Consider the following 24,582-nt stretch of genomic DNA (forward strand, 5'->3'; position numbering starts at 1 on the left):
GTATGCAGAGGCCATGTCACCACCCGGTCTATCAATCCTGACGTGGATACATCCTTCCAGTGCAGAGGACGCTCAGCACTCCACAGTCAGAAATGCTCCCCCTGTCTATTGACACATTCTCAGCTCTGGCCTTTCCACGTTCTAGCATTTACTCCCATTCAGGCTTCATTAAGAGCTGTTCACCACACGGCATAGCATTCAGCAAACTTGTTAAGCAGTTGGCAACTTGCATTCTTAATATTTAATCTAATTGAGAAAGCATTACAAACTCGAACAGAACAAGTGATTAAGGTGTCACATCACCACAAGGTCACAGATAATCTTTCTGATGAATGTCTTCATTTTTATGTTCTTCTTTAAAGAAAGTTCTGATTTAAAGACAAAATTGTTCTTCTTCAATCTGATGTATATATCCTTCTGAAAAACAGTCAAATGTTTGCTATGCATGATATTTTAGAAGGGCAGGATCTTGTGCGTTATGACCATGCATTCAACATGGGCTTCTACATGGTCAACTCCAAAATCCCGGGCAAGAGAGGGGAAGCCTCAGTGCTCCACTGCTCACATGCAAACACTGACTCTGTGGAAAAGAGTTTTGAAATAAGCTACAGCTGACTGTGTGCAAGTGTTGATAGGATTAATTTACAGAATGAATCAAATGCCTGATACATAGATATTAAGTGTAACCTAGGGCTGATCCACAAACAGGGACTACAGCAAATTAAATAACAATTACAATTATCATAGTCCAGTTCATGATTTTTACTAATGCCACTATAATGTTAGCATGTCACCTCCTTTTTCCTTATAAATAGGTCACACTCACCAGTTATAGGAGACAGACAGGGAGTGGGAAAGGGTAATGGTCAGGCTCCCTGGGATATTCTAAACCTATTCAGTTCCTTTCTTCTCTCTCTCGTTTACATGATGCCTGTTGTTCTTTTATTGCTTCAGGACTTAGCTCCCAAATTTGGAAGAAACATATTTTGAAGATGGGATTTGGCTTGTTATTGATCATCTGTGGAAGAAGTGTAGCTCCCTGACAGCTCTCTATTTGTGGATTTAAGCAAGAGATGGGGCAGGGGGTGAAAATACATGGGAATGGACTAGGCTAAGTGGAGAAGGAACCAACTCACTAGCAGTGGAGAGGGAGCGAGAAGCTCCACTGGGCTGGAAGCCTCCAGAGGACAGCACCAAACATCCCATCAAGGACGGACGAGAAGAGACTGGTGGATAGGACCCTTCCTCACCGGAGACCTGTGGCTGGAAATCCCCTCTCAACTGCCTCAAAGTGACTATTGAAGCCTCCAGTGTGTTCTGAATGGCTTCGGATGGAGGCCTTTCTGACCCTAAGGCCAGGGCCCAGGCATCCTCCCTGTGCCTCTCCTTGCCCTGACCTTCATTTCCCCTACACCAGCCTGCGCTGTCCCCAGCCAGTCTCTTGTCTCAGCCTGGCTGCACCTGTCCTCCTCACCTTCCTTCTGCTACCAAGTCCTGCCACAGCCAGCCAGGCGATGGCCCCATTCTAGTCAAGGAGCATTGATCTCATCTTGAGCTGCTGCTCCATTGCCCCAGCTCAAAGCCATTTTGATTAACACTTGCACGCCAAGGCTTGAGTCATTCTATCAAGAGTGACCATCAGAATGGAGTAGAATATACATACAGAGTATGCTCAGCAGGGTGTGTGAAGGCATTTTTTCAAGAATTATTTATTGAGAGCTATATCTGAGCTAGGTGCTAAGCAAGAGCACTGTTAGGAAATGAAATAGCTGCCTGTACATGATTTCTGCATTCAAGACTCTCTTAGTCTAGATCATAGCACTTACCACACTGTACTGAAATCATTCACCTATGTGAGGCAGCACATAGATGAACAATTTCAGTACAGTGTGGTAAGTGCTATGATCCACCAATCCACAGATGTGACTGCAGCACAAAGAGAGCCAACAGTATCATTCTGGGGCAACTCAATTGAAATGACATATAAAAAATGTCCAGACCGTGTAAAAGAAATAGCCAGATAAAGACAGGGGGAAGAAAATTCCAGTCACATAGGTAAAGACAAATGAAAGAAAAACTTTTTGTAGAGTAGAAAATAAAAATGATACAATTTTAGGAGAAAGTCCATGTGGGGATAAGATTGCAGAGGAGGCTACACTTTGAGGTGTCAGACAGTAGGAAGGCCTCTGTGCTTTGTCCTGATATAAGATCCATCACTTCAAATTGGCCAAAGTTTGCGATGGAGCAGGAAAAGGGTTAAGAAGAAGAGCCAGGAGTGGGGAAGCTGTGTATCCAGACAAGAAACAGTTAGGACATACACCCAGGCAGGGGCCAGGGAGGAGCCCAGCACAAAACAAAGATAATTTGTGTTTCTAAGAATCAGTCACTGATGTTGATGAAAGAGAGAAAAGGGGATCAAAGATGATTCTGAGCTTTCTGTTGAGTCATTTCATAAGCAATACAGATAAAAACATCTTAGGTCCTGAACAGATGGGTCCAGCTAAACAGATGTGCTAAGATTAAATCTTGATGGCCAGCTGCCTGGGCTCAAATCCCCACACCACCATTCACATCTGCCTGACCTTGGACCATCTACTCCTCTCTCCAGGCCTGAGTTATAGCTGTAAAATAAAGGAATAGTTTCCACGTAGGATGCTAGAGAAGTAACTCAGATGATGTGTGCAAAGGCTTAATACAGGGACAGAGAACAGTAATGACGTAATATAATATTTTACTAATATTATTTAACTAATTGATTGAAAGATGGAGTCTGGTCTTAATATTATCTATGAGATTAAGGTCTCTAGAAGTTCACTGTCACGATCATTGTAGACAATTTTCATGTACCAAATAGAAGACTAGACTTGGAGTCTTAAGTCAAGCACCCAATCTTTACTATCTGGACAATCCTAAGCAAGCCACTACTCCCCTCTGGGTGCCAGGTTCCCATTCTCTGACATAGGCAAAGAAATTCCAGAGGTGTTATGGACCTTAAATAAAAGAAGAGGATAAAAATGCTTTGGGACATAGAAAACACCACAGAACCCCAAAGTCATGATGCATGTGCTCACAGTCTCATTGATAATTCTTAGAAAGAACAACTAACATAACTTGGGAGGTTTGCAGGGGCTTTCCAGTCTCTCACCCTGTATCCCACCTGAGAATGACTCAGATGTTATGACCCATGCTGAGTCAAGTTTAGGGCATGTTCTTAGAAGAGTGCTACAGTCCTAACCATCTTACAAGCGGGAAACTAAGGCATAAGGACACATAACTAGTAGATGGCACAACTTTGCCAGGCCCTTGAGCTATGAAGTCTTCCATCTCCTTTACTCTTCAACTGTGTGACCTTAGACAAGTAACACAAACTCTCTAATTTTTTAGTTTCCAGATGTGTATGATGGTATAATAATAATAACCATATAGCTGCTGTGAGGATTAAATGAGATAATCTACATAAGTTCTGTTCATCACCATCACTATCATCATAGCATCATTATCATGATCACCATCACCATCCCCATCATCATCACCACCATTATCATCGTGGTTACCAACACCATCACCATCATCATCATCATCATAATCACCATTACCAGTGCCAACATTGTCATTCTTATCATCACCACCACCATCATCACCATCATGATCAATCCCCATCACCATCATTATCACCACCATCACCATCATATCACCACCATTACCATCATAATAATCACCACCTTCATCACCACCATCATGATCCTAATCATCACCATCATTATCACCCTCACCATCAATATTGTCATTATCAGAATCATCACCATCATCACCAGCAACATCTCACCGTCAGCACATCACCACCATCATTACCATCACCATCATTGTCACCACCATCACCATCATATCACCACCATCACCATCATAATAATCACCACCATCAACCACCTCAGCACATAACCTCCATTGTTATAATCATAATCATCACTATCATCATCATAATCACCATCACCACCATCATCATCACCACCATTATCATAATCGTTACCATCATCATCTTTACTATCTAGCATCTGAAAAAAATCCAGATAGGAATTGACTTAATTCCATTAGGTCAGAGTCTGGAAATGTCATCTGCAATTTATGTTTATATAAACAGTAGATAAATGGAAAATATTTTATGGCTAGAGTAACTTATATAATTCTAAATAGTCATATCTAGACCAAAAAACAGCATAGTTCAAAGAGCTCTTACAAGTTGGAAGAACTGATCTATACTGTATAAAATGTCCCTGGTCTCCAGCTTGCTCCTGACATACCTGGCTCCCTCATGCATTACTTCATACAACAACATCTGGTGAGCTTCCCTGTGTCTGAAGCACTGGGGATAAATCAGTCTTCAGGAGATGCATGGTCCCTTCCTTCACAGAGCCTTTGCAGCAGAGAAGATAAACTGAGAGAGTGAAGCTGAGTGAAAAAGCATGGGAAGAAGACAAGTTCTTGGGATTTATTTTATGGAGGCTTTTAAATTTAAATAATTCTCATTTCTATATCAAACATTATCTTGCTCTTCCAAATGATGAAGACATGTGTGGCCCTCCCTTTCCATTCTAAGTACCATGGGTAGACTTTATTAAAGGAAAATTTAGTATTTATGGAAACATAACAACTCAGATTACTTCCAAATACATAAGCAATGAGACTCTGGAGAAAAATAAAAACCGAATCTACATAAATGTAGTTCTTGAATTAACTAAATATCATATGTGCACATGAGAAAAATAGTAATAATTCTGCTTCTATTGCCTCTAATTGTAGATATACTTGAAGTAATGAGAAAAAAATTAAAATAGTATAAGTATGACTATGTGTCAGTCACTCTAAAAGCTTTAGCCATGAAAGAACCCTGAGACTCCTATGAGGCTAGCAGTAAGTTCTGTTCAGTCACTATTAATTTGTGCAGTACAAAGAACAAGCACTTCATATTCATGAACAAGTTGTTATATAGTTTGTTCGAGCTCAAAAGACATTCTTAGAAAAAGAAGTCTGGCTTCTTGATCCTTAGTTTGCTCTTCTGTAGAGTGGGGCTCATACTCATGTTCCTGGATGTTAGAAAACTCAGAAGAGATACTGTTTGCAAGGACTGAATACTGTGAAGGACACGAGGAAATTTGTTCCATAAATAACTTTCCAAAGTATGCTACAGCCACTGAGTTCACTCTGCAAAGACTGTCCCTTGCCCCCCTTCCCTCTAAACACATGTGTGCACGTGTACACACACACACACACACACACACACAAAGCAACATGGCTGAAGACACTGCTTACCAGGCATGCCAGTGTGCTCTTTGAGAAACTAAATTGTACCAAAACTAGAAAAACCAAACTATTTCTAAAACTTCAACAATAAACATGAACTGGAATAAGTAAAGCCCATTGGCAGTTGGTGACAAATACCAAATGCTTATTTACCAGGCCATAATCCACCTGGCCTATCAGCAACCACCATTGATAACCACTCAGCAGCTCACGAGCAAGTTGGTCTCCATGGGAACAGAAGGTAATATCACACCACTGTTCCTGGATGGCTCTTTTATTATTTCAATATTTGAAAAGTGATTTTTCAAGATGATAGGAACCATCAAATATATTCAATTATGCATAACATGGGAGATAGAAAGCATGGGGTTTAGAATATTCCTTTGGTCATGCATACTTTTCAGGGAGGTAAGAAGACACTGAAACTTTGGGGAAAGCATTGAAATTTGCCCTTCTCCCATAACTCCCAGAATGGCTAAGCCTGGCACCTGCCGCTGCTGGCTTTCATCACAGGCAGCTTATTTCTTATCTTTTATTTTACAGAAGCCATTAGATACCCATGCTCAGAACTCTGGGCTCTTGGCAGGGCCCTCAGCAGTCACACATACAGATCATACAGTCTCCACACATATTGGTGACGGACAGTGAGAAAACACAGCTCACAGTGACAAATGGGAAGGCCACACCATCCTCCAATCCATGAATGCAGAACACCAGTCACCCTTGGATGTTCTCTCACCCAGGCCTCCTTCTTCCCTCCCTGTGACACACTCTCGTCTTGTCCCATTCCTGATGCCATCAGAATGGATCAGTTCTCTCCCTGATTATGCTGAGGGCTTTCTGTTTGTTCTGTCGCCTCCCTCTAGGGAGGACTTTCAGAGGTGCATAGGGCACACTGTAAGTGCTTAGCTTAGCTCCCTCTAGGAGCTCAGGCTCCGGAGGACACAGGTGGGGCACATGGTGGTGAATGCCTGTAAGCCCTTCCATACCCAAAGGTGCAGAAGGCTGACCTTGTGCCTGGGTCATTCTGATGTGTTTGAACATATCCACTCATTTAGCTCTCAGCCCAAACCTGAGTTGTGCTTATTAACATTATGTGTTTCTATTTTGCGAATGAGTTTAACTGAAGTAGAGAGAGGACAAGTGACTTGCCTAAAATTGTGTGCACACGCACACATGCACACACATGCATATTCATGCTTGTGTGCTCATACACACTTGTGAACAGAAAGTGGCAGGGTTGAGAGGAGAATATAAGCAGTCTGGAACCAGAGTCCACAACCGGGACATAATAGATACTCACAGAGGTACATAATTTTAAATGTTTGGTTGCGTGGAGGTGGTCATCCTCCAACGAAAGCCCAGTGGCACGTGGTTGGGTCATCCTTCAAGCCTGTAGTCCAGAGCAGAGCTGATAATTTCTTCAGAGATCAGGATAAGTGTACTGCATGTGTCATCCCAAGCAGCATCTCAAGTGCCACTGTTCCTCGGGGGCACCTGGAAAGGCTCTTCTGTGACCAGCTACTAGCGAGGGGCCCAGTGGCTGGGCCTGGACACCGGGCTGCAAAGCCAGGGCAGCAGGCCGCTGCTCATCAGCTGGCTTTCTTAAGCTTTCTATGCTTCTATTTCCTCATTTTAAACGTGAGATTATTAATAACCTTCCTCATAAGTTGTCATTATAATTGAGTAGATGCATGTAAAGGACTTTCAGAGGTGCATCTGGCACACTGTAAGTGCTTAGCACGTGTGTGATAATGACAGTGGTGGTGGTGCCGCTGCTACTGAATTGAAAATAGCTATGTTCCCAACTCCACCCCACAGAGAATTCTAAGAAAACCCATTTTCAAGACGTTGGTTCAAAGTGACAGTGTGGATGTCGGCTAGTGGGATATTAGGAAAGGGGAAATTCAGCCACAAATAACTGCCACATATCAAAAGTCCCATTGAAAAGGGGACAGAGAGGGGCAGACTTCTGCTGCAACCAGTAAGGACAGAGAACAGATTTGCTCACCATCTGAAATGACTACAAGATTAAACGTATGAAACGAGGCTCTGCAGTCATTTGACATCGGGCGGTATAGACTAAAAATCAAGGGAACCCAACTCTTCTAATCCAGACTCTGAGGCGGGAATATGGACCTGGGTCAAGCCCTGGTGGGCTCCCTCCTTTGAGAAGTGGAAAATAGCACAGGGCAGTGGTGAACAAGGGGGAAGACTTCATAAGACAAAGTGCTAGAGCAGAGAGCTGAGGAAAAAATTCCCAGAGTCCATGCAGAACCAGAGATAACTGGTGTACCCACAGCAGAATGGAAAACCTGGAAGCTCAGGGCATTGGTTAGAGAAGTCAAAAGAGCGTTATCTCGGTAATTGGACAAGATCTGTCCTGGAGGAAAGGCTTCTCTCGTCATTTAAATGCAAGACTCAGAAAGATCAAACCAATTCCAAATAACTTACCCTGCCTCCCATAACAATGCTCAGGAATAGCCTTAAACAAACACACAAAGATCCAGCACTGAAAACCGTACAATGGCAACGCCTGACATTGAATAAAAAGCTACCAGGCATGCCAACAATCAGGAGAGACAACCCAGACTGAGACTCCCAGCAAGAGAGAAAGGAGGGAGCTGGAGAGGGTGAGGTGGAGACAGGGGCAGGGATGGGGGAAGAATGAAAGAGAGAGGAAGAGAAGCTGAGGGAGAGCTAAAGTAGGAAGTGAGACTGAGCAGAGCCAGCTGTGTAAGAGAGACGAGCAGAGAGATGCTGAGGGAGAAGGCCAGACAGACAGGAGGGGACACAGCAATGTCCTGCTCTACTTCTTATAACTTTTACCACAACTGGAGCTCAGAACTTGAGTTCTAATCGAACTATTGATGAAATTGATCTATATACCACTCAAAATACAACTCCCCCGAGGAGAGAGAATCGGTGTCAAGGACCACAGTGCCACCAATGATTAGCACAGTGCATGGGCTGCAGTGGGGTGAAGGAAGTTTCAGGATACATTTAAGAAGAAAAGAAGCAAGTATTCCTGTTATTTCACTGACCAGAGACTACTGAGTCTCAAGAAATTCAGTATCGTGCTCAAGGACGAAAGCCAATATATAGTGGGGCTCAATTTAAGTAGGGGTGTGTATTTCCTAGGACTTTCCTAGGAACCAGAAACACAAATTAAGCTTTTTTTAAAAGTCTACTTTCAGCAACTCGTGATAAATCATTAACTGTTCAAGGAATAGTTTCTCTTAAATGATGGTGTGTGTATTGCCATTTGGGACAGTTCTGAGTACAGACGGGTTCAGGAGCACTTCTGCCATAGTGCAGGGAGGGGGGAGAATTGTGGGAACGAGGCTTGGCTGAGTGGGAGGCCACAGGGACTCAGGGTCCCCACACAGACTGCACCTTTCCATGTGCAGGCTCCAGGATGTGTGTGCAGGGGTTGGCTAGAGTCCACCACTCCCAGTTCTCCTCTGAAGCCTTTCTACTTGTGTCACCTTGACCAGTTTATTCACGTCTCTGAGCCTCAAATTTCTTGTGTCCAAAATGTGGGTGTGATGTGCCTCTCAGCTGGTCCCCGTGGGGTTCAACAGGAGAGAATGGAGAGCCCATGGCGATGCCTATTCACCCAGGTCTGTTGCAGGACTCCTGCTGGTGGGGAATTCAGTGAAGAAGAAGGTGCTTCCCCCACACCCCTGGCCTGGGAGCTCAAAATCTAGTGAGCCACTGCCAAGAAAATAAGCATAACACTGAACTACAATGGTTGTGATGACAGAAATGAGCAAGAACAATCTAGATTCCAATGAAGAGCCTCCTAACACAGCCAGGAGCCAGAGGAGACATGGGAAGTTCAGTTGGATTTTGGAGGAAAGAATACTGGTGTGGAGTTTAGAAGGGGAAATGGGAATTAGCCAGACAGAAGATGCTGGAGGGTGCCTCTGGCAGAGAGGCAGCCTGCAAAAGAGTGAGGAAGGGTCAGAGTGCAGAGGTACCCAGGACCCAGATGTGGGTGGAGCGTAGAGGTGGCCACGACTCGGTTCATTTAGAATTCTGCAATCTCAGAGATGTTGCTGAAAGCATTGGGCACTATTGTTGCAGAAATATGTTAAAAAATTTTCAGCCCTCAGGTGCTACATTTGACGGGTGTTTAAGCATGTGTGTGTGTTTGTGTGTGAGAGAGAGAAGGAAAAAAAGATAGAGAGAGAGAGAGAGAGAGAGAGAGAGAGAGAGAGCTTTTTCATTTATTCTGCAAACAAACACTGAGCACTCATTTTGCACTGAACACTACAATAAGTCCCAGTGATGCTGTGATGAGCGAAAACATCTATGAGACCTGGTTATATAGAAGTGGCCCCATTTGCCAGGCCCACAATGGATCAGAACACAGCAGACTCCTAGGATGTCCAGTGACCTCTGATGTGGCTGTGGCTAAAATCCCTACTCACATAGAGATGCCCATCTTTGGGCAGTTCTCTTCTTTGAGACTTGTTCTGAGAAATAGAGGGGAAGTCAGCTGTTTGGAAGTGAAGGAGAGAGGGAAGGAAATGCAAAGTGAACCAGCAATGCAAGGGCAGCCCAGGCAGCTGACAGGGGCACACTGGCACAGACACACACGATCACACCCCTCTCTAGCTGTGCAAGAACCCCTCATGGATCCAGAATTTCTTGCTTCATTCTATTTCTCCTACCTTAGCCATCCTATAAGAATCCTATCAACTATCGTTTTTCTCAACTTGTCATTTTTAACAGCTCCATAAGGCACAATTGACATACACACATCTCTCTGTGTTTAGTATCTACAGCTTGGTGAGTTTGGGCATGTGCATACACGCATGAAACCACCATCAAGGTCACAGTCATGTATATCAACTTCAAAAGTTTCCCTGCGCCTCTCTGGTGTATTTTATTTTGTTTGCTGTTTTGGCTTTGTTCTGGAAAGTTTACTTAACATGAGATCTACACTCAACAGTTTTTAATGCACAATATAGATATTGTTAACTACAGGCACTACATTTTACAACAGATCTCTAGGATGTGTTCATCTTGCATAATGGAAGCATTATACCCTGTGAAAAATAACTCCTCATTGTCATGTCTCTGTAATAAATCCTCAGTCCCGCAATCAGCAAAACCTAATAGCCTATACGGAAGCTTACGTATTACAACATCGTCTGCAGCCTTTTTCACGGACATAGGAAAACATCTCCAGTAGAGCCTTGGACGCTACTGAGCGCTGAACCTAAGTGGGCACTTTATGTGCACATTATCTCCAGCTCAGAAAGGTTCAGGAGATGAGTTTGAGAACTGGAGTGACAGATTCAAGGTGTGAACCCACATGTTCAACTCCTAAATCTCTACCTTCTGACCATTCCAGGAGACTTCAAGTGGAGGTACAACACAGAATCAGAGGGAAGGTTTTAAAAATATGTATTTCTATTCAACTTTCCCATTAGCCAGGATGAATGAGAATCTTTAAGGAAATGAACAAAATATGCATAGTATTTTTTAAAAGACTCCCCAGAGATTCTGATATCCATTTCTGGTTAATAACTATTCATTACCCCTAACTGCCAGGCAACCCCAAGGGATGGCACTCTCTGACTGTGGCCTAGTCTCATGTTCAAGCGAATTATCATAAAGCTGCCATTTTCTACTAAGAGGTAAAAATTTGTTGGACCTCTCAGATCTGTGTTTATGTTAGAGAAGATACTGAGGGGCTGCAGGCCATGGAGCTTGACAGACGTGGGTTGGTGAGGGTAGGCCTGTGTTTGCTGAGGTGGGTTCCCCCAGCTCAGCTGAGCAAGAGACTTCCCTGAGCCATCTCATCACTGATGGAAATTGCATCTGACCTAAGGCCAACATGAGAACTAGGAAGAGGTGGAGGGAGGGAAGGGGCTGCCAGGCTTGTAAGTGCTGCCCACAATGCAGGTCCTGAGGTCCCCTGGCTCCCAGGAATCTCTGCAGCCCTCCCATGGCAGCAAGCGCCCTTTGTGATCCCAGGAAGTTCTTGGACTGAGGATGGAGAGGAGGGGCCTCTAGAAGATAACTGTATACTGTCTTGTGAGTCTGCTGACGGCTTCAAACCTGAACACAGCTACTCATGTAGGACTTAATTTATCCTCCAGCAAACAGCTGTGTGACCTAAATGAACACACACACACACACACACACACGTGCACACCACACTCACGCAGACATGGGTGACCCTGACACCAAATAACCACTAGGTGTTGTCATTATTGGGGAAGCATTTAAGGGTCACAGTCACAGCCTCGTGTCATTGCTCGCTTCATGCTCTACCCCTGCTATGTCCTTCTATTCCTGCAGTGGGCCTGCTAGGAACTGAGTCAGGAAAAAACCACGTCAAAGGACACGTGGGCCTGGCTCTGGAGACTCCCATGACCTAGCTCACTTTCCACCAAGCCCCTCCAGGCCAGTAAACCTCAAAACCACACCCCAGAAAAAACTGGTCTTACACATGAGACTTCCAGCCTTTCCTAAGTATGGTCCTTTCATGGAGGGTGCCTTTCCCCAGAGAGCCTCAGTCACTGTCAAAGGGAGCTAGAGGATGCTGCATTGACAGATATTCCCTGAGCACTCGGTGTGTGACACTGTGCACGCTGCGTTGTCACTGTGGCAAAGGCCAAAAGGGATCAGCAGCCTTCATGGGCAGCTTTAGGAAAAGCAGGGGCTCAGAACTGCAGGAGCCTTCCATCTTGAGATGGTGCCATCCTTCATAGAAGCGGGTCGGAGGCCTAGATCCTCAGGCAAAACCTTATGTATTTAAAAGGGAAAGACTTACACATTTAAGCTGAGGCCCAGATACAGGATCCCCAGATGACTGCATGGGAGGCTGGGAAATGTGCCTTCAAGTGTGCGTGAATATGTGACATGGAAGACAGCCACTCTGCCGCCGTGGCTGTTCTCATCGCCTTCTACCCCCCCTCTTCTCCCAGACCCAGAGGCCCTCATGCGAGGGGAGCAGCCTTCAGCTCAGGCCTTCTCTGAATCACATTGAACTGCATGGTTCCTGGGGTCAGCAGTCTCGACATTATTTTGTATGTGACTCTTTTATATCCAGCAGACTTCACTGCCCTTCCCAGCATGAGAGTGGAAGAGACGGGCATAACTGGAGAAGGGGAGGTGAAGGGAGCCAGCAGCAGCAGCTCCGGCACACAGCAGGGCTGCCCCAGAGCTGGGCAAAGCCAAGGCCTCCAGCCAGACTTGGAAGGGCTGCATGGCTCTGCTGCCAAGAGCAGCACCCCACACCCTGGTGAATGTTAAAGAAAAGAGGTCCATCTGGGCTCATGGTTCTGGAGATCCCAGGTCAAGGACAACATCTGGTGATGGCCTCATTGCTGTGGAGCCCAGAAGGGATCACAGGGCAGGAGAAAGAAGCACATGGGTGTCTGTGCCTCTTATGTCCCTCTTCTTATAAAGCTACCAGGATTTGAACAGGGGAAAGGACTTTATCTGGTCCTAATCATGTCCCCAAAGCCACCTAAACTCCACAGAAGAAGAACCAGATAACCTGTGTGTGGTTAATCTGGTTTATAGGGTCCCCATTTTCAAGATTCCTTGGGCTTTTAGGGGCATCCTGTGAATCCTGTGAATTATGGGATTATGTGGAGTGACCTAAGCCATCCCCACAACAAGGGACACTACCTGGTTCTGCCAGTATGTGACTGCTGGGGCAGGAGGGCTGGGGCGAGTGAAGCTGAGGCTCAAGGACTGAAGTTTCACTTCTGCAAGGTGGACCAGGCCAGCCATGACCGGCTGCCCAGCACTGAGTCTTCACCTAGCACCGTCTGGGCAGTTAAGGTCATGTTAAAATGGTAGACCTCAAATGAAGTCTTCTTACCAGAAGTGTCAAAGAATTTGAAAAATAGACACTACCAGAAAAGCATTAAAACACAAGTTATTTAAAGAAAAAAAATTTATAGTTAAAAATCTTTATATTTAATAATTTTTGTTAGATTTTAAGAATTAAGATGGCAAGCACTATGGTGCTTTTCCCATTACAATGAAATGGTTTAAATTTTCTCATTAAAGTGATTGTGATTTAATAAAATCCTACAAAATCAATAGCAAGTTTCTATATGGTACACAGGCTGTGGTGGTCTTTGAATCTATAGTAGTTCCCATTAATTTCCATATGAATTCAACATAATTCCACAGGTCATTTCCTAAAGAGCCACATAGATCAGTGAAAATAGGCTTCTCATGCAAAAGTACTGCTTATTTATGTATCACCTTTTTCATTACTGAAAACTGCCTTAATCGGCCGTGACCGGCAAAGCTGAAAACATCACACCTGCGAATTTCAAAGTACATTCCACAGCGGCAGTAGCTAGAACAGCACGGTATTGGCACAGACAGACAGGAGACCAACTGTGCAGAATGGCAAGCCCCGCCAAAATCATTAGTGTGCACACATTCAGTATGTGTAGCACATGGATAGCTCTTTTCCCACGAATCAAACCTCAATAACGTGATTTTTAAAATAGTAAAAAGCCAAGGAATAAAATTGCTCCTATACAGTCGAATGATTTTTGATGGGGTACCAGGGACACACCATTTGGAAAGAATAGTTTCTTCAACAAATAATGACTGCAAAACTGGATGTGCACAAGCAAAGGAACCGTACTGGACTCAGATCCCACAGGTCTGAAGTGGCTCGCAGAACTACACATAAGACCCAAGCTGCAAAACAGCCTGAAGAGGACGCAAGGAAAGCTCTGTGACACTCATCCTGGAGGAAGGTTCTCGGATGTGACCTTGAATGCACAAGCAACAGAAGCAAACGCAGTCAAGTAGGATCACAGCCAGCTAGCACTGTCTGCACAGCAAGGGCGACAGTCGCCAGAGCCAGAGGAACCCGTGGAGCGGGGACGGCACCTGCAGGCCACATACCTGACAGCGAGTGACTATCCCAAACCCAGGAGGAGCTCGACCGCTCAACAGAAGGCAGAAACAAACCCGATTCTGAAGGTGGGCCAAGGAACTAAACAGACCTTGCTCCAAAGTGGATACACACAAATGGCCTGCAACTGAAAGGTGCCCGACGCCACTCATCATAGTGGAATTAATAAACCACCATGGACCCCACGTGTGGCAGGGCTGTTAGCTGGGCACAAAGAAGAGAGATGGAAGGAAAGAAAAGAAAAAGACACTAAGTGTGACCAAGAACGTGAAGCGACTGGAATCCTGTGCACTGTTGGTGGGGCTCTAAGTTGGTGCAGCTACTATCAGAAATAATACAGAAGTTCCTAAAAAAAAAAAAAAAAAAAAAAAAAGCTAAGAACTAGTGTGTGATCCAGCAACACCTCCTCTTTTTTGGGGGTAGTGAGTACCGTGTGTGTGTGTGTGTGTGTGTGTGTGTGTGTGTGTGTGTTAGAGACAGAGGACAGAGTATCACTAAGTCGCTAAGTTTATTAGGGTCTCACTAAGTTGCTAAGGCTGACTTTGAAATTGTGATCCTCTTACCTTGGCCTAGTGAGCCACTGGGATTACCGGTATATGCCACTGCACCTGGCCAGTAACACCACTTCTGAGTATATATCCAAAAATGATTTCAGTGAGTATTTCAAGGAGATCTCTGTACTCCCAAGTTTATTGCCACATCATTCACAATATTCAAGATACGAAAATGACCTCCGTGCTCATCAAAAGATGGGTAAAGCTTACACACATCACAGATAGAATGGAATATCATCCAGCCTTACAAATGAAAGCCATCCTGCCACATGAAGCAACACGATGATCCTGAAGGACATCCTCCTATGACGCTGACCTTCCCCAGGTGCCAACCATGAAACATGTTTTTTCACAAATTTCAAACAGTGCATATCTTACACTCAGCCGCCTCCTCCACAGACGGACGCTCAAGCCGTGCTCTCCCTGGTCATGCCACTGCCAGGAGCGGTGTCAGAACATAGGGACAGATGGGGGACCGAGTTCCAGGTTCACGTCTCCCCACACAGGTGAGACCATCAAGGCTGATGGTTATTTCTACAACCAGGAGTCAATAACGAGGAGTGATAATCCTCTCCCAGGCCTGAATTGTGACTCTCCTGGGTCCCAGGTACTTTGATCTTGGTGGGCTTCTTCATGCATAAAACAAATATTTTAAAAGCTTCTTTTAAATGGGTTGGTGTAAAAATGAATGTAGCTTAGGTTGGACCATATTTGTCTTTTTTCTCATGAGTGAAAAACATTAAAATATTCTCTTAGCCCCTAAAACTGCTGTTCCCTGGGCATTGTGACTCTTGTGCCTGATGCTAAGTGGCTATGGTGAGTCCCCAGGTTGAAGGGGAAGCAAGTGCATCCCTCCCACCTCTGTGGCATCCATTGCCAAGGAAGGCCTGCCTGTGCCAGCCCCTCTGCCCCTCTGCTCCCCAAGACTCCAGGATGGCAGGTCTTCCTGACACTGCTGCATCCTGGGTCCCAGACACAGCTGATGCTTGCTGATCACCCATTAGTGAAGGAAGAATGATGGTGTCTCTGCTTTCAGAGATGTCACAGGCCAGAAGCCACACAGTGACATGTTTAACAGGCACATGGAAGTGTGTGTCTTACCAGTGCACCTCAAGACCTCATGGGACGGATCCAGGATATACACAATAACAGGCTAACATCTATTCCAAGCAAGGGCAAAGGACTCTGAACCCATAAAACAGGGGTAAAAGGGTAAAAAGGAGAGCACTCCTGGGAGAGGGGACATTCCTGCCTGGGAGTCAGCACTGTCCCTCAGTTTCCCTCCTAGGCCTGTCCCACAACAGGCACCCTCCTGGCAATGGGGCGTGGGCCATGGTGACACGGGGCTCGGCGTGGAAGGGGCTTTGTGAGGCTACGCTAAGCTCACCAGGTAAGCTAGGGCACGAGCATTATTCCCTCCAGAACGTTATTGTTCTGCAATTTTCTGCAGTTCAACATAAAAGGAAAATGACCTCAGAAGAATGACCGTGAACCATGTCAATGATGTTTACTCCTGTGTGTGGGAAAAGCCTTCCAAGTTGAGCAGAGGACAGGGGATTTCACATCAGGGTCAGCTCTAGCAGCACTGGTTGGCAGCACACAGGAGACGAAGCCTGCACTGCCTTAGGGTCTCAGAGGCTGGAGAGATGGGCTCATCTTTTATCTCCATTAACCTGGCAGCCCATGACTGGGGTTGGGAGATTGCATCACATTCCCCAGGTCAGGCCACCAGCTTGGCCCCCCTCAGTTGTGTGCCTGCAGAGACCTGACCCAGCCTCTCTGTGACTCCAGTTCCCCATCCACAGAAGGAACACAAAGGTCACTGTGTGAACCAAAGGAGTCCCTATGCACAGACAGGTTAGCAGGGACCTTGAGGGAGAGGAGGCATTCAAAGGTGTGCTCCAAAATGATCATCATCAAACTTTGCACCCAATATTTGATTTTCTAATTATTATGTTGTCTCACTCTAGATCCCAGGGCCCACTCATTCCCATGGCTCCGCAGCACCCCATGGGGGATTAGCATTAGCTCATGCTCTTCTCAGCCCTTCCCAGGGCTCCCCTAGTGGTGCCTCTGCACCAGGGGCCACGCCTCCCTCTGCACAGTGGAACCTTACTTACTTCAGACCCTGCAGGGAGAATGGGATTCTCCTGACCTATCACTGGACTCTGGATCTCCAATAAGGGCCTGTCAGAACAGGGGATTTATCATATGTGGGGGTGGCTGTGTGTTAACTTGGCCCAGCTGTGGTACCCAGCTATTGGACCAAACATTTCAAGTGTTTCTCTGAGGACATTTGGTAGAAGATTAACACTGAAGTCATCAGACTTTGAATAAAGCAGATGAACTCCCACAATATAGGTGGGCCTTATCCCAGTCACAGGCCCTGGTAGAAGGAAGACTGACCTCCCCCAAAGCAGGAGGAATTTTGCCAGTAGAACGCCTTTGGATTTGAAAGCAACCCTTTCCTGGGTCTCCTGCCTACCAGCCTACCCCAAAGATTCTGGACTTGTCAGCCTCTACAACTGCATGAGCTAAATCTTAAAATAAATATCTTTCTCCCTATGGGGGTGGAAAGAGATGGCATCACACTCCCTGAATTAAAATTGTAGCTTTAACTGGAGATTGATATTCTCTCTCTCTCTCTCTCTCTCTCTCTCTCTCTCTCTCTCTCTCTCTCACACACACACACACACACACACACACACACACACACACACACAGGCACGCACACAGAGTGGTGGGGAGCATGACATCCTCTGGGGTCTGCTGCTGTGGACCAACTGCCCAAGCTGTACATAGCAGTTCCAGGGGGATTTCAGTAAAAGCAGCAAAGAGCAGGAGGAGGCTCCTGGAAGATTCCATCCAGCTCTCTTTCTACACCTTGGGAAACTGAGAGTCAGAGAGGGCAAGGGGCTGGAGCTCACACAGCAAGCTAATGCAGAAGCCAAGAGCAAAACCGCATTTAAGATATTTGATTCAAAGTCCTGCCCACAAGACCACACTGGGGCTGCAGTAAGAGTTTATTTAATCATATGCATAAATGATAAGGAAACAATATCAGCAGAGCATTTCTTGGGAATTTTTGTGCCAGGGTCTATGTTCTCAAGGCCCTTATAAGGTGACTCCACTTAATCTTCTCTCAACCCTTCAAGGCCTGCATGAGTATCTGTATTGGCAGATATGCTGGGAGGCAGAGAGGGTCAGTGCTTCCTCTGGTGCAACGCTGACAGCTGGAGGTGGGAGGAACAGGAGCCCTGCTCCAGCAACTCTGAACACAAAGGGTCTAACACAAAAGGTGCAGCAGCAAAGAGCGGCCATCAGGAGAGGGTCTGTGCTAACCAGAGGGGCACAGCATCATCACCTCTCATGATGCCTTGCCAATCAGCACGTTTTGCTGCAGAACTAGTTTTGCAAACACCTCTGCTGGGACTGGCTTCTTCTGAAGGAAGCCCCTGTCTAATCCTCCAGTGGAGGCTGCAATCTGTGCAGATTGCAGCGCTATTTGCTAATGCTCTGGGCTTCTCGGGGATTTGGTGCATGGCTCCCAGGGGAGTGCGGGGTGGATTTCATTCTCTGCTTGGCAGCTTTGCCAGGTGGGAAGGCTCAGGGTGGGTGCACAGCACTGAATTATAGTTGGAGGGGACCCAAATGGAAAGTGCTCAGGAAAAGAACCAAGTCCTGAAAATAACCCATTGAGCTAAGTTCCATGGGCAAATTCAATGCCAAGCACCCACAAATAAGCCATTCTATCTGACTCTTACAAAAGACAGTCATGTTAGCTTTGACACACATCCCCAGAAAGAGCCAAGAATAGGAAACAACAACAACAACACTACACCGTATCTGTACTGTATTTGGAGACTAGTGAGTCTATTTCTGTAATGTATTTTGTTGTTGTTTTCTTTTCTTTTCTTTATATTTTGGGAAGGTACCAGGGATTGAACTCAGGGGCACTCAACCACTGAGCCACATCCCCAGCGTATTTCATATTTAATTTAGAGACAGGGTCTCACTGAATTGCTTAGCATCTCGCTTTTGCCGAGGCTGGCTTTGAACTCACTATCCTCCTGCCTCAGCCTCCCAAGCTGCTGAAATTACAGGCATGGGCCACCACACACACAGCTATTTCTGTAATGTTTTTACACATGTTAACTCTGAAATCTTCTCTGAAGAAAAGACATTATTCCATTTCACAGTTGAGAAAACTGAGTTTCTGCAGGAATGAATAAGCTCCCCAGGTCCTACAGCACTGATCATAGCTGGCATCTGCCCCAGAATCTTCTCTGAACCATATTACGACTGTGTCCAACTTGAAGACTGGACAAGGCCATGCTCACACGTGTCATCTGTAAGAGTCCAGTGGGCTGAAACCATCCACAATGTGCATCACACGACAGCCCTCGGGTCCCCACCATCACCCAGGGCAGCCGCACAAGGCCCTCAGATGTCCATGGAGATGTCCATCACCCTGCAGCTCCTTCCCATTAGGATCCTGTCTGCTACCATACACAGCAAGGATGAGTCTGAGTGGCCCACAGCCTGGACTGTCCAGTTCTCCACATGACGGTGACCATACACTTGTGCCATTCACCCCTCCCCCGTTGCTCGAGCACAGATCACAGCCTCCACTGGGGGGATTAGACAGGGGCTTCCTTAAGAAGAAGCCAGTCCCAGGCATGGTGCTTGGCCCTGGGGATGGTCAGCTAATGAGATGGTCTCTACTCCCACCACTCTGAGCCCCAGGGAAGGAGACTGAGACTTCTACTGCACTGGGGAGAAGGTGTTCATCCTAGGAAATTCGAGTGCCTCATGCAGTGCTGACCTCTGAGCAGGCCCTGAGCAGGTGCAGGGAGCAGAGGGCCTTCAGGGAAAAGGGCTGATCGTATTGTTTTCATCTGCTTTTGTGGAACTGACTAAGGACCTCAACTTGGGAAGCAAGTGTTTAAAATGTTTCCAATTGGGCTATGACTATTGGGTCACTGATATCCCAGGCCATGTCCCCTAGAAAGCAGTCTGAGCTGAAAATTTTAGGTGGGAGGCCTGCTAGGAAGGTCTGGGGTATAGCACATGTTGCGGGGGTAGGACTGGTTGCAGGGAAAACTTAAACTGTGATATATTCACAATACTTCAGCCAAGGCCTGAGGACCTTTGCAGAGCAACTGGTCCTGCAGAGTCAGCCATCAGTGCCCCAGCGGCAGGGAAACTGGGGGGGGGGGGCAACTAGGGCTACACCTCGGCCTGGACATTCTGCTGTAGACCTTCAGGGTGTAGACAGGAAGATCAGGCTTCTCCTTGTGGCCCATCCCAGGTGGGGGGCCCTCTCATGTGTGTGACGTAGTAAAGAGGGCCCCCTCCATGCTGGTATGCTCACTGCTTTCTAGTCAGTTCCTCAGTCACTCAGTGACCCTGTGTTGATGCTGGGGACACCAGGTTCTGGAATGTCAGTGGTCACCCGAGGTCCTGCATTTATACATTATGGAATTCACCTGAAAACTGATCCTGTTTGGCTTTAACATCTGCTCCTTACATGTCACCAAGTCCTGTGCAGCTTCTAGTTCCCTGTCCCTCAGGAAGACCTTGGTAGCCCTTCTCTCTACTTCTCAGGATCTTGAGAACACTGGACATAGCAGCCAGAGCCACGTGGAGCTGCGATGGGCAACTGATCTCAGCCAGGTCTCAGAGCTGGGAGAGGTGATGTTGGAGGTGAGTGAGCCAACGTGGTGCTGTTACTCAGGACAGTCTGAGCATGGAGTCCATCTGCACAGGAGGATAGAGCACCTCCTGGGTAGTGTGACCGAGCTCAGAAGGCCTTTCACACTCATGCCACGGGCCATGTGATCATTAATTCCATATGTCAACTTGTCTAGGTCATGGGTGCCCAGAAATTTGGTGAAACATTGATCTGGATGACTGTGAGGATGCTTCTGAATGAGATTAACATGCAAACTGGTAGACTGAGTAAAACAGATTGCCCTCACCACTGTGTACCGTGCTTGTCTAATCCACTGAAGGTCTGAATAGAACAAATGAGAGAGAGTCAGTAAAACAGCATGTTCTCTCTCTCACTGTCCTTGATCTGTGATTTTTTAGTTCTTATGCAAAACAAGGAATGGACCTATGGGTCCTGTTTTTCCTGACAATCCTGAATAATAAAAGCTGGTTATTTCTGAGCAGATCACTAATAGAAACACATCACAAACCAGCTCAGGAGAAATATGGACAGTTGTACATTTGCAGCCAAACCCTGCACATCACAGGAAAGTAGTAGCAGATGTTTCTGGGGGAGAAGGAGCAAGGGGAAGGACAGGAGATGCATAATGATTGAGTGACCACCGAGCACCAAGAATGGTGGTGAGGACTTCACGTTCATGGCAGTGTTGGCACACCTGATCCTCCATGACAGACTACCTCTTCCTGGTCCCACTCCACAGCTGGGGAAAGTTACACTCAAAGAATGAAGAAATGAAGGATGGAGCCAGCCTTTGAGGTCAGGCATGACTCAACGCCAAGAGCCTTTCAGTGTCCACACACCATCTGAGAGAAGCCCCTCACCACAGCAGCCTGGCCTCCAGAGAACCTCTCTCTCCAAGGGGCAATGCATAATGGTACCTTCTGTGGGCCATATCACCTGAGCCCACCACAGGGCTTGGCATGAGGATGTGTCTAATAAATGCTGCAGTAATAAAGAGAAGGATGGATGGACAGCCAGGGGAAGGGATCAGCAGAGCAAAGCATCTCTAGGGGGACTTTGAAAGATGCAGGAATCTCACAGAACACACACTCTGCAAACGCAGTTGGCAGGTACAAGTCCATGGCCCCGGGGCTGACCTTACCTCTGAGGAAGTCGGCTTGCAATATCCAGCTCCAAAGACCAAGTTCTCCAGAGAAATGATGGACTGTTCTGTTCCCATGTCTGGGCCGCCTTTACCAAGCCAGGAGCCTCTTCCCGGGCGAGCAAAACTAAAAGGAACACAGTGAAGGAGAAACCTCAGGTGAAGAAGGTGACGGTGGCCTTAACTCAGCACCTTTGAGGGGCACTGCTGGGAGCCCATGGGGCAGGTCACTTAGAAGGAGCTCCCCCCCTCACAGGGTCTGGACAGGACATTTGGGGATGTTGTGAGGACAAAGGGGTCAACTGGCATGTATACTTGGCAGCCATCGATGACACACATCCAGAAACTAGCAAAGAAATGCCTGCCTGAGATGCCATGAGCATGCCAGCTGAGGGAGACTAAGGTCTAGGCCACACCACCCCGAGCAGCAGGTGGATGGGCGCCTGGCCAGGGGCAGAAGGGCAGCCCTGCTCACACGGCTCCCCAGTGTTGTCACCTGAAGTGAGCCTCCTCCTGAGCCTTTGCCTGATCTTTGGTAGAAGAATATAAATATCCACCTCCTTGAGCCAAGCAAGAGAACAGTCAGTGTCCAAGACAGTGCCGTTGATAGAGCTCTCCCTGAGTCCATGGTAGCTAGCAGGACTGTAATCTGCTCAGCTGACAAACACAGCCCTGGCCCACTCTGATACCCCGTGGAGATCAACTGTCGTGGTGTGGTGAGTCTGATCAACTCTAGAATCAAGGAGGGAGGGAGGTAGCGTGACCGTTGCTCCTCATCTTACTAGGCTTTGGGATCACCTCGCCTACCTGTACCTTTGTGATGTTCATCAATTAATGTACTGATGCAGGTCTGCCTTCAGGTCTCACCTACTAGATACCCTAACACTGCATCATTTCTTATCGTCTGTGTGATAAACACTGCACAGGGAGACTGCAGGTCTTTGAGGGCAGAGGGTCTTCGTGATAAGCAGGTGGCATCATCTTTATCATAGGTGCTCAAAAGAATCGTGCAGGGTTTCCCCCAAGAGACCCACGTTCCCACTCACAATACTGACAGAGAAAAAGTTGACATTCTATTTTGGCTTAATCCACTTATTCAAATCTGAATAGTCTCACACCATGTGCCAGGCAGCTGAGATGGTGAAAGGGAGGGAGGTGGGCAAACCAGTCCCTGGAGAATGCAGTGGAGCTACACTGAGGCCTGCAAGCAGGGAAAGGTAGTTCTTGAAACACACTGGGTGACCAGGATGGATGTTCAGGCAGGGACTTGCTGCCTAATAAATGTGTCTAAAAACGAGCATCTGGCCATAAAGCCTATCCGCCAGGGGACAAGCCCCAGAAGCATCTCCTGCACACTATGTGCCAGGGTCAGATCTAACCTCCTCTGCCTTGTCTCTCCATGGGTCAGAAGGGTTGACGATCACACTGGAACTGCAGAGTCACTGCCAGGACTCCCTGAGATCAGCCAAGGTGGCTTTAAGCACAGCGTCTAGCCAATAGTGAGGATCCACAAAAAGTCAATAACTCTTAACGATGATGCAACAATCAGCCTAGTTCTATCTGTGTATCCATACTAGTGTGTCTAAAGGCAGGACTATTATAATCCCCCTTCCATGCCCTCCAGTTCCACAGACTTGACCACTCAAGGACTGAAAATATTCAGAAAAAAAAAGCATCTAAACTGAACATGTACAGACTCTTTCCTTATAATCATTCCCTACACAATACAGCATATCAACTATCCACACAGCATTTACATTCTATTAGATATTGAAGGTAATCCAGAGATGACTTAAAGTTTCTGGAGGATGTGTGTAGGTTGTATGCAAATCACACCATTTTATATACTGGCCTTGAGCATCCATGGGTTTTGGTATCTGTGGGGGTCCTGGAAACAAGCCTCACCCTGTATGGAGGCACGGCTGTCTAATGTAATATTAGCATTATTCTGATTTGCTTTTGAGTTGAGAGTTGAGGCAAGTTTCCCATTCAGCTAGAAGATGGGTGGAAGGAACTTTCCAGAAGAAAAGTAGAATAGATGTACCTATAGGTGTGCATATAGAAAAACAGTATTTATTTAAGTGTTGCCCTTGTTTTGTCTTTGTGAAGGATGGAAACACCTCAGAAGAAGTCCACCTGCCCCATTTGAGGGTTAAAACTTGAATTCTTTTCTATAGTCTCTCATTGAAGGTTAAGGGTCTTTTGAGGTTAAGTTTTAATTTCACACCTCCTTCATACTTATTGGATCTGACTGATGCTGTTTAAAATTGCTTTTCTAGAAAAGCTAGTGCTTGTCCTATTTGACAGGTATTTCCCACAATCTTAAAGGGTTCCCTTTGTTCTCAGCTACCATGAGCCAAGATAGAAATTCTTCCTACAAAATCCAGGGAACGGAAGACAGTCCTATTTTTACCTTCGTCTCCAGAGAAGTATAAGCTTCCACTGTGGATTTATCTGCGTCCTTCTCCGGAAGGTCCTCAAGGCAAACCTGGCAGACACCATTCCTGACGGGGGTAGATTTTCTACCAAGAGTCCACAGATGCCCAGTCCCCATTAGAATAGCATTAGGGCTGCCAGAGGCACAGAGGGAAAGCCCTGCTCGCACTGCCACTTAAGGTGATGTGAACATTCCCGCAGTCTGTCTTTGCTCCTGCCCCCTCTTGATGGAACCTCTCTCCATCCAGCCTGCCAGAGGGATCTCTACAAAACACAGCCCTACCAGGCCTCTCTGCTCAAACCTTCAGTTACTTTACAGAGTAAATGGACTTTCAGTTCCTTAGCGTGTGTCTAATTACACTGTTAAAATCTGGCTCTAATTCACCCTCCTGAATCCATCTCACCACCTCACGGAACACCAAGCCCATTTCTTCTGCAAAGCTTTCCTTTGGGTTTCAAGCAGAAATGCTTCTTGCCACTCTCAAAGTCACCTGCCAGTTATTAAGCCTGTATTCATTTGGTCTAGATCAGAGCTTGGAATATG

General features: G+C 46.4%; 1 protein-coding gene across 1 annotated transcript in view; it reads right to left on the reverse strand.

Moving 5' to 3' along the window:
* Nucleotides 1–24,582, reverse strand: part of FAM135B (family with sequence similarity 135 member B) — a gene marked incomplete at both ends in the record, with an annotated part of 190,200 nt that overhangs the window by 62,517 nt on the left and 103,101 nt on the right. The window contains one exon of the mRNA XM_081266432.1: nt 21,603–21,729. Within this exon, the coding sequence (XP_081122558.1) occupies nt 21,603–21,729 (127 nt within the window). The remainder of the gene's footprint in view (nt 1–21,602; nt 21,730–24,582) is intronic.

This window comes from Spermophilus citellus (assembly GCF_964194105.1).
Source record: "Spermophilus citellus genome assembly, chromosome: 14".
Classification (NCBI taxonomy): domain Eukaryota; kingdom Metazoa; phylum Chordata; class Mammalia; order Rodentia; family Sciuridae; genus Spermophilus; species Spermophilus citellus.